General features: G+C 38.9%; 5 protein-coding genes across 6 annotated transcripts; 2 read left to right on the forward strand and 3 right to left on the reverse strand.

The window, feature by feature from the left end:
- The first annotated feature begins 95 nt into the window (after positions 1–95).
- LOC18018973 (HSPB1-associated protein 1) lies at positions 96–4164 on the forward strand. Of its 2 annotated transcripts, none has more exons than XM_006400480.2 (15): positions 96–281; positions 368–445; positions 555–638; positions 742–879; positions 1011–1079; positions 1166–1292; positions 1531–1603; positions 1766–1882; positions 2255–2374; positions 2487–2505; positions 2679–2760; positions 2841–3154; positions 3285–3400; positions 3502–3595; positions 3786–4164. In XM_006400480.2, exons 1-15 carry the CDS (start codon positions 183–185, stop codon positions 3849–3851), a joined length of 1596 nt encoding a protein of 531 aa, XP_006400543.2. In that variant the 5' UTR covers positions 96–182; the 3' UTR covers positions 3852–4164. The 2 variants fall into 2 exon arrangements, with proteins under 2 accessions (XP_006400543.2, XP_024012714.1); XM_024156946.1 differs by having other exon boundaries at positions 266–281; positions 565–638.
- Positions 4165–5046: 882 nt separating this feature from the next.
- Positions 5047–6387, forward strand: LOC18018974 (DNA-directed RNA polymerases II and IV subunit 5A). The gene is made up of 4 exons (XM_006400481.2): positions 5047–5247; positions 5596–5781; positions 5916–6029; positions 6171–6387. Exons 1-4 carry the CDS (start codon positions 5047–5049, stop codon positions 6294–6296), a joined length of 627 nt encoding a protein of 208 aa, XP_006400544.1. The 3' UTR covers positions 6297–6387.
- A 92-nt stretch (positions 6388–6479) lies between these two features.
- Positions 6480–8647, reverse strand: LOC18017843 (pheophytinase, chloroplastic). The gene is made up of 8 exons (XM_006400482.2): positions 8197–8647; positions 8006–8098; positions 7653–7864; positions 7413–7557; positions 7255–7327; positions 7011–7157; positions 6786–6911; positions 6480–6692 (listed from the first exon to the last, which is right to left on the reverse strand). The coding sequence occupies exons 1-8, from the start codon at positions 8472–8474 to the stop codon at positions 6600–6602; spliced, it is 1167 nt and encodes a 388-aa protein (XP_006400545.1). The 5' UTR covers positions 8475–8647; the 3' UTR covers positions 6480–6599.
- Positions 8648–8711: 64 nt separating this feature from the next.
- Positions 8712–10347, reverse strand: LOC18017844 (chaperonin-like RbcX protein 2, chloroplastic). Its single transcript, XM_024155669.1, is given in 7 exon segments — positions 8712–9021; positions 9136–9201; positions 9638–9695; positions 9842–9933; positions 10014–10031; positions 10033–10083; positions 10086–10347. Coding segments are annotated over 7 exon segments (621 nt in total). The 5' UTR covers positions 10299–10347; the 3' UTR covers positions 8712–8898.
- LOC18017845 lies at positions 8712–12612 on the reverse strand. Its single transcript, XM_024155670.1, has 6 exons — positions 11914–12612; positions 10014–11212; positions 9842–9933; positions 9638–9695; positions 9136–9201; positions 8712–9021 (listed from the first exon to the last, which is right to left on the reverse strand). The coding sequence occupies exons 1-2, from the start codon at positions 12406–12408 to the stop codon at positions 11168–11170; spliced, it is 540 nt and encodes a 179-aa protein (XP_024011438.1). The 5' UTR covers positions 12409–12612; the 3' UTR covers positions 8712–9021; positions 9136–9201; positions 9638–9695; positions 9842–9933; positions 10014–11167.
- Between the last annotated feature and the right edge of the window lie 184 nt (positions 12613–12796).

Raw genomic sequence — 12796 nt, forward strand, 5'->3', positions numbered from 1 at the left:
TGATTGTACACATATTTTTTTTGATATAAAGATTTTGGTTTAATATTAAGAATAAATTTGTATTAAGGTTAACAAATTTCTTCACAGCCGTCCGGTGAGAGAACCAGTTAAGTTCTTTGATAGCTTGTGAACGGCGATACTTTTTTTTAAGTCTGCGACAAAATCACCACCGCCGGAAAATTATGCCGACGGGATGCGAATTTCCGAAGATTGAAACCTTCGAGAGTGCTCCTTCTGCCGCCGACTTTGAGTCTGGCGTCGAGCTCACCAACTTCCCTGGAGTAATTCACCTGATCACCTCTCTTTCTCTCTCTCCCGCTGAATCTGATTCTCTTATGAGTTTATCTTGCTTCGTCTTCTTCTGAAGGTTTTCCGAGGATGTGCTAGTGACTGGGCTGCCTGTTCTAAGTGGAATCCATTCAACAGTGGCCTCGATTATCTGGAGGTGTTTTCTTCACCTCTCACTTGATTCCAATTCCATTTCCATTTCCTTTCTTCCATAGTCGAATCGAAGATTGTGCAAAATCTTATGCGTCAATTTGGATTATATGAAGGAACGTGCAGGTTCAGTTGAGGTGGAGGCAATGCTTTCGAGAACGGCTCCGATCTTCAATGGTGATATCAGAAGCCACGAGAGGGTAAAACTCCATTTAAGCTCTGATTGTTTCTGGTTGTGCTTTTAATATTAGCTTTCTTGTATCCATCACAACAGTTTACATATGGTTGTCTTTTGTCCTGTAGGTATCATTGCCGTTCTCGAGTTTTATCGGATTCTGCAAGCAGCATTTGAGAAGCCAAGGGAATGGTTCCGATGTTGATGCTATGTCTAGTTGCCCGGTGCCGGAGGACCATATACCTGGACAAATATACCTAGCACAGGTTCAGATGATATTCAGTTTTTGTCTTTGTGTTTCTGGTGTATGAATATCTTGCGATGATCTATCATTTTGGATTTCTCGCTGATTTGATCCTCTTGTGTTGTACATAATGTAATTTTTTTTTCTTTCCAGTTTCCAATTTTGAATGATGAGAAAGAAAAGAAGGTTCAACTCAAGATTCTGGGACAAGACATTCAGACGGTAAGATGCATAGTTAACTCTTGTTTCTACCGGAACTGCTGATATTAGTTTTCTTAACATCTACTATCTGAATTGAATTGATGCAGCCCACACTCTTAGAGGGAAAGTCACTGTCTTCTATAAACTTTTGGATGAATTCTGCACAAGCTCGATCAAGTACCCACTATGATCCGCATCATAACCTCTTATGCGTAGTCTCTGGGCGTAAGAAAGGTTAACCCATTGTTTTCCTTCGAGTAAAATTGTCTGCAAGTTGTTTCTGGTATTTCTGTTTCTAGTGGAATCAAATCTGTAACTCATGGCCCAGTTATAAATGAAGTTGATTCGCAGACATTTCAGGACATGTGGTTTTTATAGAGAATGTTAAAGTCAATTAAACGATTCAACGATTTAACTTTATGTTGTATGCTTTCTTACATCTAAATCAATTTCAACCTTCAATCATCAACAGTTGTCTTGTGGCCCCCTTCCGCCAGCCCCTCGCTCTATCCGATGCCTATTTACGGAGAAGCGTCAAACCATAGGTATCATTTTTGGCCTATGTTTTTTTTTTGGTGGTTACATCCTGAGCACGCACTGCAATACCTGCACCTTAGCAGCTATTGCAAACTTATCAATGGTTTTTCTATGCCAATGTCTATTTACAAGATTTTTTTTGTTGCATTTTGTATTTCTGGTTCATGTAGTTCGGTTGGTCTAGACAATCCGAATTTATCAGATTATCCAAGAGCAGAGCATTCCCTGAAGCAGTCACAGGAGGTTAATCTTAACGCTGGTGATGCAGTTTTCATTCCTGAAGGTTGGTGAGTATACTCATATTTTCTCAGAAAAGCTCCCCTAGTAGTAGTAGTAACATAGCTTTGTGTTTCAGAATAAAATTTCTAAAATATCTTCTTAGAGATCCTGCATTATATGTGTCAAAAAAATTTCCCACTTGTAGTTATGAGGTTTCAGACGGAGACAAACAAAAATGCTTGAAATGTCATTTATGTTGCCTAGCTTACTGTCATGCTAATGAAAGTGACACTTCATTGGTAAGGAGAAGTACCTTGTAATATAATTGTAAGTATTGAAGCTTTGACACTTTACTTAGCCTCATAGATTTCATGTGAGAACATTCAGTAGACAGATTATTGGATTATATTTCAGATTAAGTATCATCTTACTTTATGCAGGTTTCATCAGGTTGATAGTGATGAGCTGACTATTGCTGTCAACTTTTGGTGGCAATCAAACATTATGTCTAACATGCCTGAACATATGGATTCATATTACCTGCGGCGAATTACAAGAAGGTCCATTTGAATTATTATTAGGAATATCTTTTTGCGCTAGCATTTTTGTTTTGTTGCCTAACTTCTGTTTTTTTTTCCTTGCATGTGCTTGCATCTTGTGTTATATAATAAGATTGATAGACAGAGAAATGGTGTGTAAGTTATTCTGTCTCATCATTAAAGATTGTTGGAAGTTTTGAATCTTATGATATCTTTCTTACTCATCCTGATTTTAAGTTAAAAATGTTGGTTCGTCTACTCACCTTTGCTTGCATTTACCAAATTTACTACCCTCTATTTACCCATGTGACATGGATATTGACAGAGCCTGTTAGTTTTGAAGCCTTCTTCAGCTGATTTGAAGCTACCGTCTGAGCATATTGACCAATCTCACAGTGGTCAGGCAGGTAATAAGACCCTAATGGTGAAAATCCTGAGAAAACCTTCAATTGCTTGTCTCACTTGGCCTGTGATGAAATCATTACAGAAGATGGGAATGAGAACTCAAGCAATGAAAGCATTGAGAAAGGCATCAGCACATCACGTGAAAAAACGCTGCTGCATGATCTTGATCCTTCTGCTTGCCAGGCACTTCATGAGCTTATTTCCTTAGTCCATGACCACGTTAATGCTGTTGATACAAGTAGGGGACTGCAGCACACTTCACCCAGCTGTTCAGACCCAGCTTCGGAGAGCGACAATAGCAAGATCCTGGTGAATCGTTTAGAAGATGATTCCGTTGCGCATGTGCTTTGTAATCTTGAAGCATCTAAACTTCGGGAGGTTCTCCTAGCAATGGCAGTAAGTTCAATAAGTGCTTCGAGCGCACTTTATCATTTTGGTCAAATTGGAGAACGTTTTTAGTTTTACATGGAGTTTTAGAGGGAAATCCTTTGGATTTTACGTGCTCATATCATGTAACTCATTTCAGCGTTACTTCCCAAGAACCTTAGAAGCATTAATACTCCACATGCTCTCACCTGTTGCTGCGGAAGTCCTAACACAGAAGTTTGATGAGATTGACCAACAGACTGGTGAAGAAGATAGGTTTGTTCTGAAGCATTGTTGTTGTTTTTATCTCCATACTTTGAAACTGGAGGAAAAAACTTAATATATTGTCTTTTTTTTTTTCCCTTTACAATTCTTAGGAACCAATTCTATCGGGAATTTTATGGTGCGTTCGATGATGAATCAGCTGCAATGGATATAATTTTAAGTAAGAAAGAGGCCTTTGCATTTCAGGTATGTTCTCTAACATCACTTTGTCGAGTGTGATCCAACATAAAAATCAAAAGGAGAAAAATGTTGCCTCTAACATATGATGTCTTGGTGAGAGCATTGATATAACCAGTCGCAGAGAACTTTCCCTGACTAGTTGATGCAGAAAAGACTGCCATGGACAGAAAAATATATATAATTTTTGTTGATACAGGTCTTTAAGAATGTACTAGACAAGTATTTGGGGGTCAACATTGCTTCACCAACAACAAACATATGAAGCGTGCGTCTCTCGGGAGTGTGGTCATGTGTTCTGGCCTGATGAATGTGATCCGACTATTGCTATCATCAATATGGAATAGGAATATAAAATTTGTTGCTGTTGATATTTGAAGGTCGTGCTCAGGTCATTCTCATTGGCTTTTCTTCTGCCAACAATTAGGATTCCTAGTTTTTGTATCGTCTTCTCCTTAAATAGGTGAATTCTGTGGAAATGGAGTCTTTATTGCTAAGTGAGGTTGATGATCTACACATTAGGAGACCTAAAAAGCAACCTTCGTGTTTTATGAGAATCTAAGTCTCTTTCTGCTCAAAAGGAGAAGTGTCAATTTCTATAAAGCGATATATGAAGAATTCCAAACTTGTTATTCAAATTGAAACTCAATGAAAAAGCTAAGGAGAAAATTAGTATGAGCTAGAAGCCTAGATATACGCAAAGCACAATGAATCGATTTTATTGACCCGGGCAATTTATTTTACCTGTTTATTGCTAATTCTTTTTTTTTTTAATTTACCATATTTTATATCTTAAACAAAGTAAAACCATGATATAAAAAATAATGGAAATTTTCTTTTAAAAGACTTTGAGATAAATATAAGTTAAAGGGGTAACTTGCGCTCTACTTCTTCGCTATTATCCCTCTCCCTACCGACCTCTAGCGGTTTAGCGGGTCAACAAAAACCCTTGGCAAGTCAAACTTCACCTTCCAAAAAAATCGGCGCGTCATTATTGCTTGGTCTCTAATTAAGTTCTTTCTGGTACGTGAAAGTTGTTTAATGTTGCCTCGTCTCCTGCAATTGCTTACGTCAATTATTATTTTTTTCTCGCAAGGATTGCAACGGATTAGACAATATATCTCCTCGAGTCCGTTGTATGATGATTCGAACATAGAAATAATTTAAAGGATGTGTGCTACATCACAGTGTGCTTCTCTTACGTTTTAGGTTGAGTTGGGTTTGCACAGTTTTAACTTTTGATATTTTCTTCACAAGGAAGAATCTTTTGTAATGGCTTGTTTTCGGATTATTTATGCCTCTGATCAAAACTTTGAAGACCCGTAAGAGATGGTTTTGGAGTTTTGTCTCGGTCTAAGCTTCTGCTTTTGTCGTACTTGGCATTCCACTTCTTTTTGGATTATGTTTGGTTTGATGGTTGATATATGTGTGTATTTTGCAGATTTATCTAGTGAAAAAAGATGGATCTATCTGAAAAAGAAATCAGTAAACTTTTCAGAGTCCACAAGACAGTGAACCAGATGCTAAAAGACCGTGGGTATATTGTCATGGATTCTGAAATTGAGATGACCAAAGAACAGTTTCTTGAAAAATATGGCGGGGACATGGCAAGAGAGGATCTTGATACTCTCAAGATTAAGAGGGACGATGATTCTGATAAGGTTTGTTCAAATTTCTTTTTATGTTTACGATTAAGAAAACATTTGTGAAACTGTTATTTGCTTCTAGTGTTTGACTCTGGAGATATTTTTTTAAGCAGAGACCTCACTATTGTTCTAATCGTACATATGCTACATGATTCTGGAGCTTAATTATTAAGATATGATTTTGATACACATTGTACTAACTTTGAGTTTGGGATATCACAAAGCTAAACTTGCCCGGCACTTTCTCTTCATTTACTGAAGGAACAATTTTACAATAAAAATATATTGAAGAAAAATATGGATATGTGTTTTCTATTTTGTGCATTTTCATTCTTCTAATGCTCTAGCTCTTCCTTGTGGCAGATCTTTGTCTTTTTTATGGAAGAAACAGATGGTGCAAAGCTTGGAATCAAGGACATTAAACCTTTCATTGAGCGCATGCAATCCGAGAATGTCTTTAAGGCAATTTTGGTAGTGCAGAAGCACTTGACACGCCACGCTCTAGATGCCCTAGACCTCCAATCAAAACTTCACTTGCAAGTTTTTCAGGTTTGTTTTTGTTTTTTTTTTTTTTCCCTGCAACTATATATGAAAAGTCCACCATGTCATCCTCTGAGATCTTTTATAACTAGGATTCTAGCAACAATGTGATTTTTCTCTGAAAAACTCATGCTCTTGTGCAGGATACAGAGCTTCTAATGAACGTAAAAGGACACGTTTTTGTTCCCCATCATCAAGCTCTAACGACTGAGGAGAAGAAAGCTTTGCTGGAGAGATACACTATGAAAGAGAATCAGGTTAGTATCTTGGCACACTTAAAAAGCGCGATGAAACAAGTTTACTGTCGAGACCAAAAGCTTTTATGTTAGATCTTTGTTGGGCTGTTTTTCCTTATAGCTAATATGTTTGTTTACTCACCTGTGGTGGATTGTCAATAGCTTCCTCGTATTCAGTATACGGACCCAATCGCGAAATACTATGGGCTAAGACGTGGACAAGTCGTGAAGATCATACGCCCGAGTGAAACATCCGGTCGTTATGTCACATACCGCTATGTTGTATGACCCTTAGAGCTTCTGATGTGGTCGGGTCATGGAGTTATTAACGGATAAAGATTTAGGTAGAGTTTAAAATTAGGAGTGAATGTTTCAGTTTTTGTGGGGAAATAAGAAACTTTCTCTGTTTATCTCAATCAACATATCGATTATGTTATATAGTACTTTATCCTGTTGATTTCGAGGTTGAAGTAAAACGAACAGACTATGCTCTTTTCTACTGCAAAGAAGAGTGGACATTACACATTTCCTTGAGTCTGGAGTAAACGGTTTTGTTTCTGTACAATATTACAAAAAATGTAGAAACTGAGATCAAATGTCTGGAGCAAGTGCGGCTGTATTGGAATTTGAATGTCTCGCAACGAATGATGCGATAAGTGGGTTCACCATTTCCGGCTTCTCGTCCTGCAAATTTTACAGAAACATAAGAATAAGAAGGAAGACAAAGGTTACTTGTTGTATTTCCATCTTGTGAGGGAGGTGTAAAGAGAGAGAGACCTGAGGACAGTGACCGGCTTCAGGAAGAACAACGAACTCTTCAACCGCATCAAATTTGCTATACGCTCGTCCAAGCTCAATTGGCTCCCATGGATCTTTCTCTCCCCATGCGATTAGAACCGGACACTGTGGTTTAGAGACATGGCCATGGTGAACTTAGACTAAGGTTTAGTTCTTAAGAGTTTTAACTATGGCTAAGGAGGAGGAAGACCAGAGTAAACGAACCTTGACCTGTGGGAGTAAATCCTCTGGAAGCGGTCCACCAGAGTAACAGATGAATTCGAGGAAGACATCAACTGCACCAGGCTCAAGCCCTGGCCGTAGAATTGCCTCTACTAGTTCATCCGTCACTTGCGAACTATCATGGTAACACTACATTGCAAGATTCACAATAAAACATACAAACAAACTTTTTCCTTAAGAAGCATTCTTGTTTTTTGTTCATATGCAACCAATGGAGTATCAATACCTGACAAAGAATGCTTTTTACTGTCTCGGGTTTAGCAATGGTTTTGAAAAATAGTTTTCCAACCGGAGTATTCCTGAGACCGACATGATAATATTCAGCTGCAACACCACAGAGGATCCTAGATAAAAGTAAACGAAGAGCGCATAGTCACACAATACCTAAGTAAATTCTGGAATGATTTGATGAAAGGTCTTCCAATCAATGGTTGTTTCTTGATATGAAGCATACGGAGCGATATGTTTAAAAGCATAAGCCCTCTGCATATCTCTGGCTTACTTACTGCTGCCTGAAGACCAACAAGTCCTAATGAACACACCAAATCACTCTGTCATTAACTGAACACCATGGGCCAAAAAAAACTTAAAATCCGAAAGCGGTTGGAAATTTTGAGAGCTAACCTCCGATAGAGTTGCATATAAAAAAGGCTTCATCTTTGACAACATCCAGACAGAAATCATTGAGTTGCTCACCCCATGTCTCAAAAGTGTAGAATGGTTTACCTCCAAACTCACGAGGATTCGGTTTATCGGAGTATCCATATCCGATGAGATCGATTGAGTACACTCTATGTGATTTCCCAAGTATAGGTGTGTTCTTCCTCCAATGGTCACTGCTAAACAGAACATAAACATATTGAGTAAAATGTAACTGTTTTGAAACAATTGGGTTCTCAATCAGAAACTTCATTTGATACCTATTAGCAAATTATGGTTCTTGGTTATTGGAAAGCTAAATGGCAATTGAGTTTGACCTGTTAGCACCGAAACCATGAACCAAGACCAAAGCAGGGCCGCTGATTCCAGCACACTGATATCTTATCGAATATCCTTTCCAGTTCCATGTCCTTCAAAACAGTAAACAAAAACCCACATTTCGTTACTATATAGATTTAATCAGAACCCAGAAAAGATCAGTCTTTAGATAAACAGGAAGATGACTTACAAGGTTCGAACTTGAAGCTCTTCAGGATAACCATTTTCCCCGACCGGCCGATCTTTGAAGGTAGAAGCTTCGTCGGTGATCGAAGAGCATGAGACGGACCCAGTTTCCCTCGGAGCCGAAGATCTTACGATGCCTGTAGAAATCGATTGTCGGAGAAAATGGGTTTCCGGGAAACTGATAATCGAAGTGTTCTTGGCACGGACTCTCCGATGAAATAACAGCGACGGTATTTCGAAGTTCGTGAGAGGTAGAGCTGCAAAAATGCTGGTATTCGCCATGAATTTTCGGCGTGGTTTCGTGCTGAATGTGAATGAGGACAATAAATCTTTGGCTCAAAAAACATTTTGGAGTCGTTACGAGGCCAAGTGTTCTGCTTTGGACCAACCGTATTTTTCCTTTAAGTCATGTTCTGTTCTTTGCTATTCAGTCTACCGAAGGGCCCGGAAGGGTTTAAGCCACCAAGGCGGCCGGTTTAGTAGAAGAGAGAGCGTAAGAGATGATGACGACAAAGTTTCTGAGCACAAGAAGGGTATAGTTTTTGCCCCTATATATCATCATCATAAACAGTACATGCCAAGAATAGACACATATACACACTGCTCAATGACTATATTATATGAAATCAAACTACAAAAAAAAAATTAAGGTCCTAAAACTGAGATGCGAATTGACAACGGAAATGCTGTGGTGTGACAGCCTTCTTCAGCCAATTATCTCTGAGTTTGAGTCATCGGAAGGCCATATCACGGTCTCCATCAGGCGTTCACGCATCAATGCCAAGTTCTCATCCGATATGTCTTGGTATATCTTCCCATGGTCGCATTTCTACACGCAACAAACCATACAAACATTACTTTTGAGTCTTTTCTGGTGTTCCCATGGCCGGAAAGGGGAAACACATAAATGAAACGGGAGCGACATTGATAGGGGCGATTTTACCTTGATCCACTTGCCATACAAGTGGAGACGCGTGATCATCACTCTTTCTGCAAGCTCCTGACTCTCCTACACAAGTAGTTGTGACAAGATAACAAAAGATTCAATGTCTGTGTTAATTATGCTCAGAGTTAAACACACAAAAGTCCTCTTCTTTCTCTCGCCGTGTTGATATCTTACATACCAAGGTCTAAACAAGGTTGAATCAAACATAGTATATCATCACCGCACAGAGTGTAACTGATAGATCTATAGAAATGCTTATTCTTATTCCTATTCACAAAACCAGAGAAAACACTCAACCCAATCTGCCGAGACATGTCTTATAAAATTGAACTCACACTAACTGCTCTCTACTCAAGTCACCACAGCAACAATCTGCTACATTTATCCTAGGTTCTGTATAGTAGAATGATAGCCAAAGTTTGAGCAGCTGAAGTTCTTTAACTAGCTAGACCCAAAACGTCTTGGCTGATCAGATGATATATAAACTAAACTTTCTTACCTTGCCGAGGGAGCGAAGGAAACGTTTGCCATCGGTTGGTCTGTTGGACACGATGTGACTGTTATAAAACAAAGGAGAAATCATAAGTCCAGAGGCCAAAACTGATCGAGTAAGGGTTTATGTTAATATAATCCTATAGAAAGCTTATCAGATGAGTGACTTAGATCATAAACCCATATCATGGAGAGGCAAGAAGAAACTTACTTATAGAACCAAGTGTATTGGGGAGGATTCATTTCGTAGAGCTGATGAAGAACCGTCCTCACAGCTTTGTATGTGAAATAATTAACAATTTGCTGCAAAATCGAAAAGTGAGAGCCATAAGCTTGCCATGCCAAAATCTTCCTCTCCAAAACAATTTCATTCAAAAGTTCACCTTTTGGACATCTCCGAAAGGTATCGTCATAATTCCCAGCAACGTCCTCGTTCACAATCAAGAGCTTTTTTTTGCTCTTCGATCGCAATCCGTGGGACGCGGCTTCGAAGAAAGCCTAAAAACAATGCCTGAATCAATAAAGGAGCTTCCTAGTTGCAGCTTTCTTGGACTGCCAAGGATCTTCTTCTTGCTCGGAGATCTCCTCGTGTGAGCATCCAGACACAAACATGGACCGCTCGGCGAATCCATCACCGATGAGCCAACAACAAACAAAGCACCCACCATTACTCCAAACAAAAAAAGATCAAGACTTTTTTTTACCCCGATGATTGGGGAGAGCAATTCCAGAAAATCAACAAACAGTTGGGGGATCGATGGTAAGAATCAGAGCAGAAAAGAATGAAAGATAAATAAAAAACAAAACCGGTTTTGTAATACAAAACAGAAAACACGAATTGGGTCTGTAAGATGGAAAATGGCCGTTGAATACTAGCCAGTCAAAATCAGAGCAAGTCTGATATTTTATTTTATTTTCCTAAAAGGCAAGCAAAGGCAAAGACAAACAAGAAAAGCAACCGGGTGGGCTTTCGGGTTTACGTGGACACTCCGCAAACAAGGTTGTATTTATTGTCGTCTTGTAACTTAAAATTCCAGAAAATGAATGAGGAACAAAACTAAAGTAATGGACAACTCGCTTATCACATGGTCATCTTAAACGAAGAGATCCAAAAAAAAAAACGCTTCTTGGCTCTGTGAAAAGTCTGTGACCCGAACATGTTCTTAGTACATGGTCTGTGAAAAGTCAAACAGATCGATTTCTCAATCAGATCACTGTCTCTACTGAATAAATTATCGGCTCATGAACGGATCTTCAACTCGTTATGCCATACATGATACAAGTACTACTACTGTGGAACTTTAACGGCCACAGTCTACCGTGGTGGTAAGGAACGAACTCGGTGACAGTCACTTAATCATATATATAAAACATTTTCGTGGAAGCCAGTTTTAACAAGACTTACAGAGTGGAAATATTCTGACATTTCATTACCAAGACTTATAAAGACTTGTCTAAGGATTGTGCGTATTTGTACAATTTTGACTGAAACTCAACTCCATCGTTGCGTTGTCGCAGACGTGACTATTGAGAGTACTTACTCGGTGATTAGCATCTCCGCTTCATCCATCATTCCACGAAGCTGTCGTTTTACAGAAAAAACAAAAAAAAAACTTCTGTTAGTGCAGGAATCACCAGTTTGAAAAGGATCTAAAGGCAATAGCTATTCCAGAAACCAGAGAAAGTCCATAAAAGATAGGAAAACATCTTGTTCGAGGCTTGTAAGTAGCATTCTAAGAAACAGCATTTCACACTTATCAGCTACACAATAAAGTATCAATACAAACTAGAAGAACGAAAGAGAACCAAATAGCGATACAAGAATGCTATTTTCAGCTTCAACGATGTATTTCTTACGACCCCCAGACACAGCAATGAATATACTGTTTTCTTTGTCTCAAATCTTAAATAGATGATTTTCAAAACCGGCTGAAAGATTGAACACAGTAACTCAGAGATTCGAGAATCTAATCAGTATCTCACACAGTCACACAAATCCTTTTCCAAAACATCCTATAGAACAATAAAACCCAGAAAAATAAAAATAAAAACTTCATTCACATCAATCAAAATTACAGGAAGCTAATTTGAGCTGGCATCTAAAATGTAGAAACCCAGACTTCAGTTGATTCGTTATTACCAACAAGTCAGGAAATACAAGTAAGAATCTCGATCATCGAAGTCAGCCATGAGAAAAGATATTCATCGATTCAGAACTCCGAATTTCAGAAAGTTCACACCTTTGAGGTCAAATTCAAAACCCAGAAACGCAAGATCTTATACCTGGAGCAAACTCTTCCAGGAATCTCCACAAGAGCCAGAGACACCATTGTCGCCGCATGAATGTACAGTCTTGAACTGGTCAATATCGAGCTTCTTGTTGATAAACCCAACCTTGAAGTAGATGGAATCGGTAGGAGGGAGATCGACCTTGATCTCATCGACATCGAACCAAATGAAGAGTCGCTTCACCTGAATACCCTTGAGATCGGTGATCGAGCCGTAACCGATGCGACCGGATATGGTTTCGTCGTAGTGAACGAGGTAGTCAAATTCAATGTCGCAGGACTTGGCCAAGTAGACCACGAATCGGCCATCGTCGGAGAGGGTGAAATTGGTGACGGAGTCCGGCAAGAGGCCGCTTGGGAGGCCGTACTTGGGGAGGATTTCGTAAACGGTGGAAATCGAATCCGGGTCGGGTTCGAAGAGTGAGAGGGTCGTCGTAGAAAGGAGGGTTAGAGAGAAGAGGATTGAGTAAGAGAAACGATGAAAGGCCATAACTTTGTTGGAGGATTAGACAAGGAGAGATTTCAGAAGATTGATGGATCCTCTTGTTGATCGGTGTAGTTGGGATGAATTTGGCTCTCTAATTTTTTTATAACTTTTTTTTTCTTGAGACTAGAGAATTGTAGACGTAATTGCCGGGAGAATTCTCAATGGCCCAATCCATCAAAATTCAACTGACTCAAGTCACCTACCTAAATCATTTCTTTCCATAAATCAATTATGTTTGTTTGGCAACTACAGATAAGAATATTTTGCGAAATTTTTTGAAAACTGTTGAACGTTTCGAATATTTTTTATATTGCACGAAAAAGCTTTACACTTATTCAGTCACCTCTCTAAAATATTTTTAACGCAATAAATATTTGGACCTTTTTTTAAT

The sequence above is a fragment of the Eutrema salsugineum genome, unplaced genomic scaffold, assembly GCF_000478725.1.
Source record: "Eutrema salsugineum unplaced genomic scaffold, Eutsalg1_0 scaffold_2, whole genome shotgun sequence".
Classification (NCBI taxonomy): domain Eukaryota; kingdom Viridiplantae; phylum Streptophyta; class Magnoliopsida; order Brassicales; family Brassicaceae; genus Eutrema; species Eutrema salsugineum.

Bases quoted from the DNA above. Each gene is read 5' to 3' on its own strand.
- LOC18018973 (XM_006400480.2), top strand. From the start codon at position 183: ATGCCGACGGGATGCGAATTTCCGAAGATTGAAACCTTCGAGAGTGCT. The intron at 3,401-3,501 runs GTTTGTTCTGAA...TACAATTCTTAG, and splicing joins CAGACTGGTGAAGAAGATAG to GAACCAATTCTATCGGGAAT. The intron at 3,596-3,785 runs GTATGTTCTCTA...TTGTTGATACAG, and splicing joins AAGAGGCCTTTGCATTTCAG to GTCTTTAAGAATGTACTAGA.
- LOC18018974 (XM_006400481.2), top strand. From the start codon at position 5,047: ATGGATCTATCTGAAAAAGAAATCAGTAAACTTTTCAGAGTCCACAAG. The intron at 5,248-5,595 runs GTTTGTTCAAAT...TCCTTGTGGCAG, and splicing joins GGGACGATGATTCTGATAAG to ATCTTTGTCTTTTTTATGGA. The intron at 6,030-6,170 runs GTTAGTATCTTG...GATTGTCAATAG, and splicing joins ACACTATGAAAGAGAATCAG to CTTCCTCGTATTCAGTATAC.
- LOC18017843 (XM_006400482.2), bottom strand. From the start codon at position 8,474: ATGGCGAATACCAGCATTTTTGCAGCTCTACCTCTCACGAACTTCGAA. The intron at 7,865-8,005 runs GTCAAACTCAAT...TCTGTTTAGCAG, and splicing joins CATGGTTTCGGTGCTAACAG to TGACCATTGGAGGAAGAACA. The intron at 7,328-7,412 runs GTATTGTGTGAC...TGTCGGTCTCAG, and splicing joins TCATTCCAGAATTTACTTAG to GAATACTCCGGTTGGAAAAC.
- LOC18017845 (XM_024155670.1), bottom strand. From the start codon at position 12,408: ATGGCCTTTCATCGTTTCTCTTACTCAATCCTCTTCTCTCTAACCCTC. The intron at 11,213-11,913 runs GTATAAGATCTT...GTAAAACGACAG, and splicing joins CCTGGAAGAGTTTGCTCCAG to CTTCGTGGAATGATGGATGA.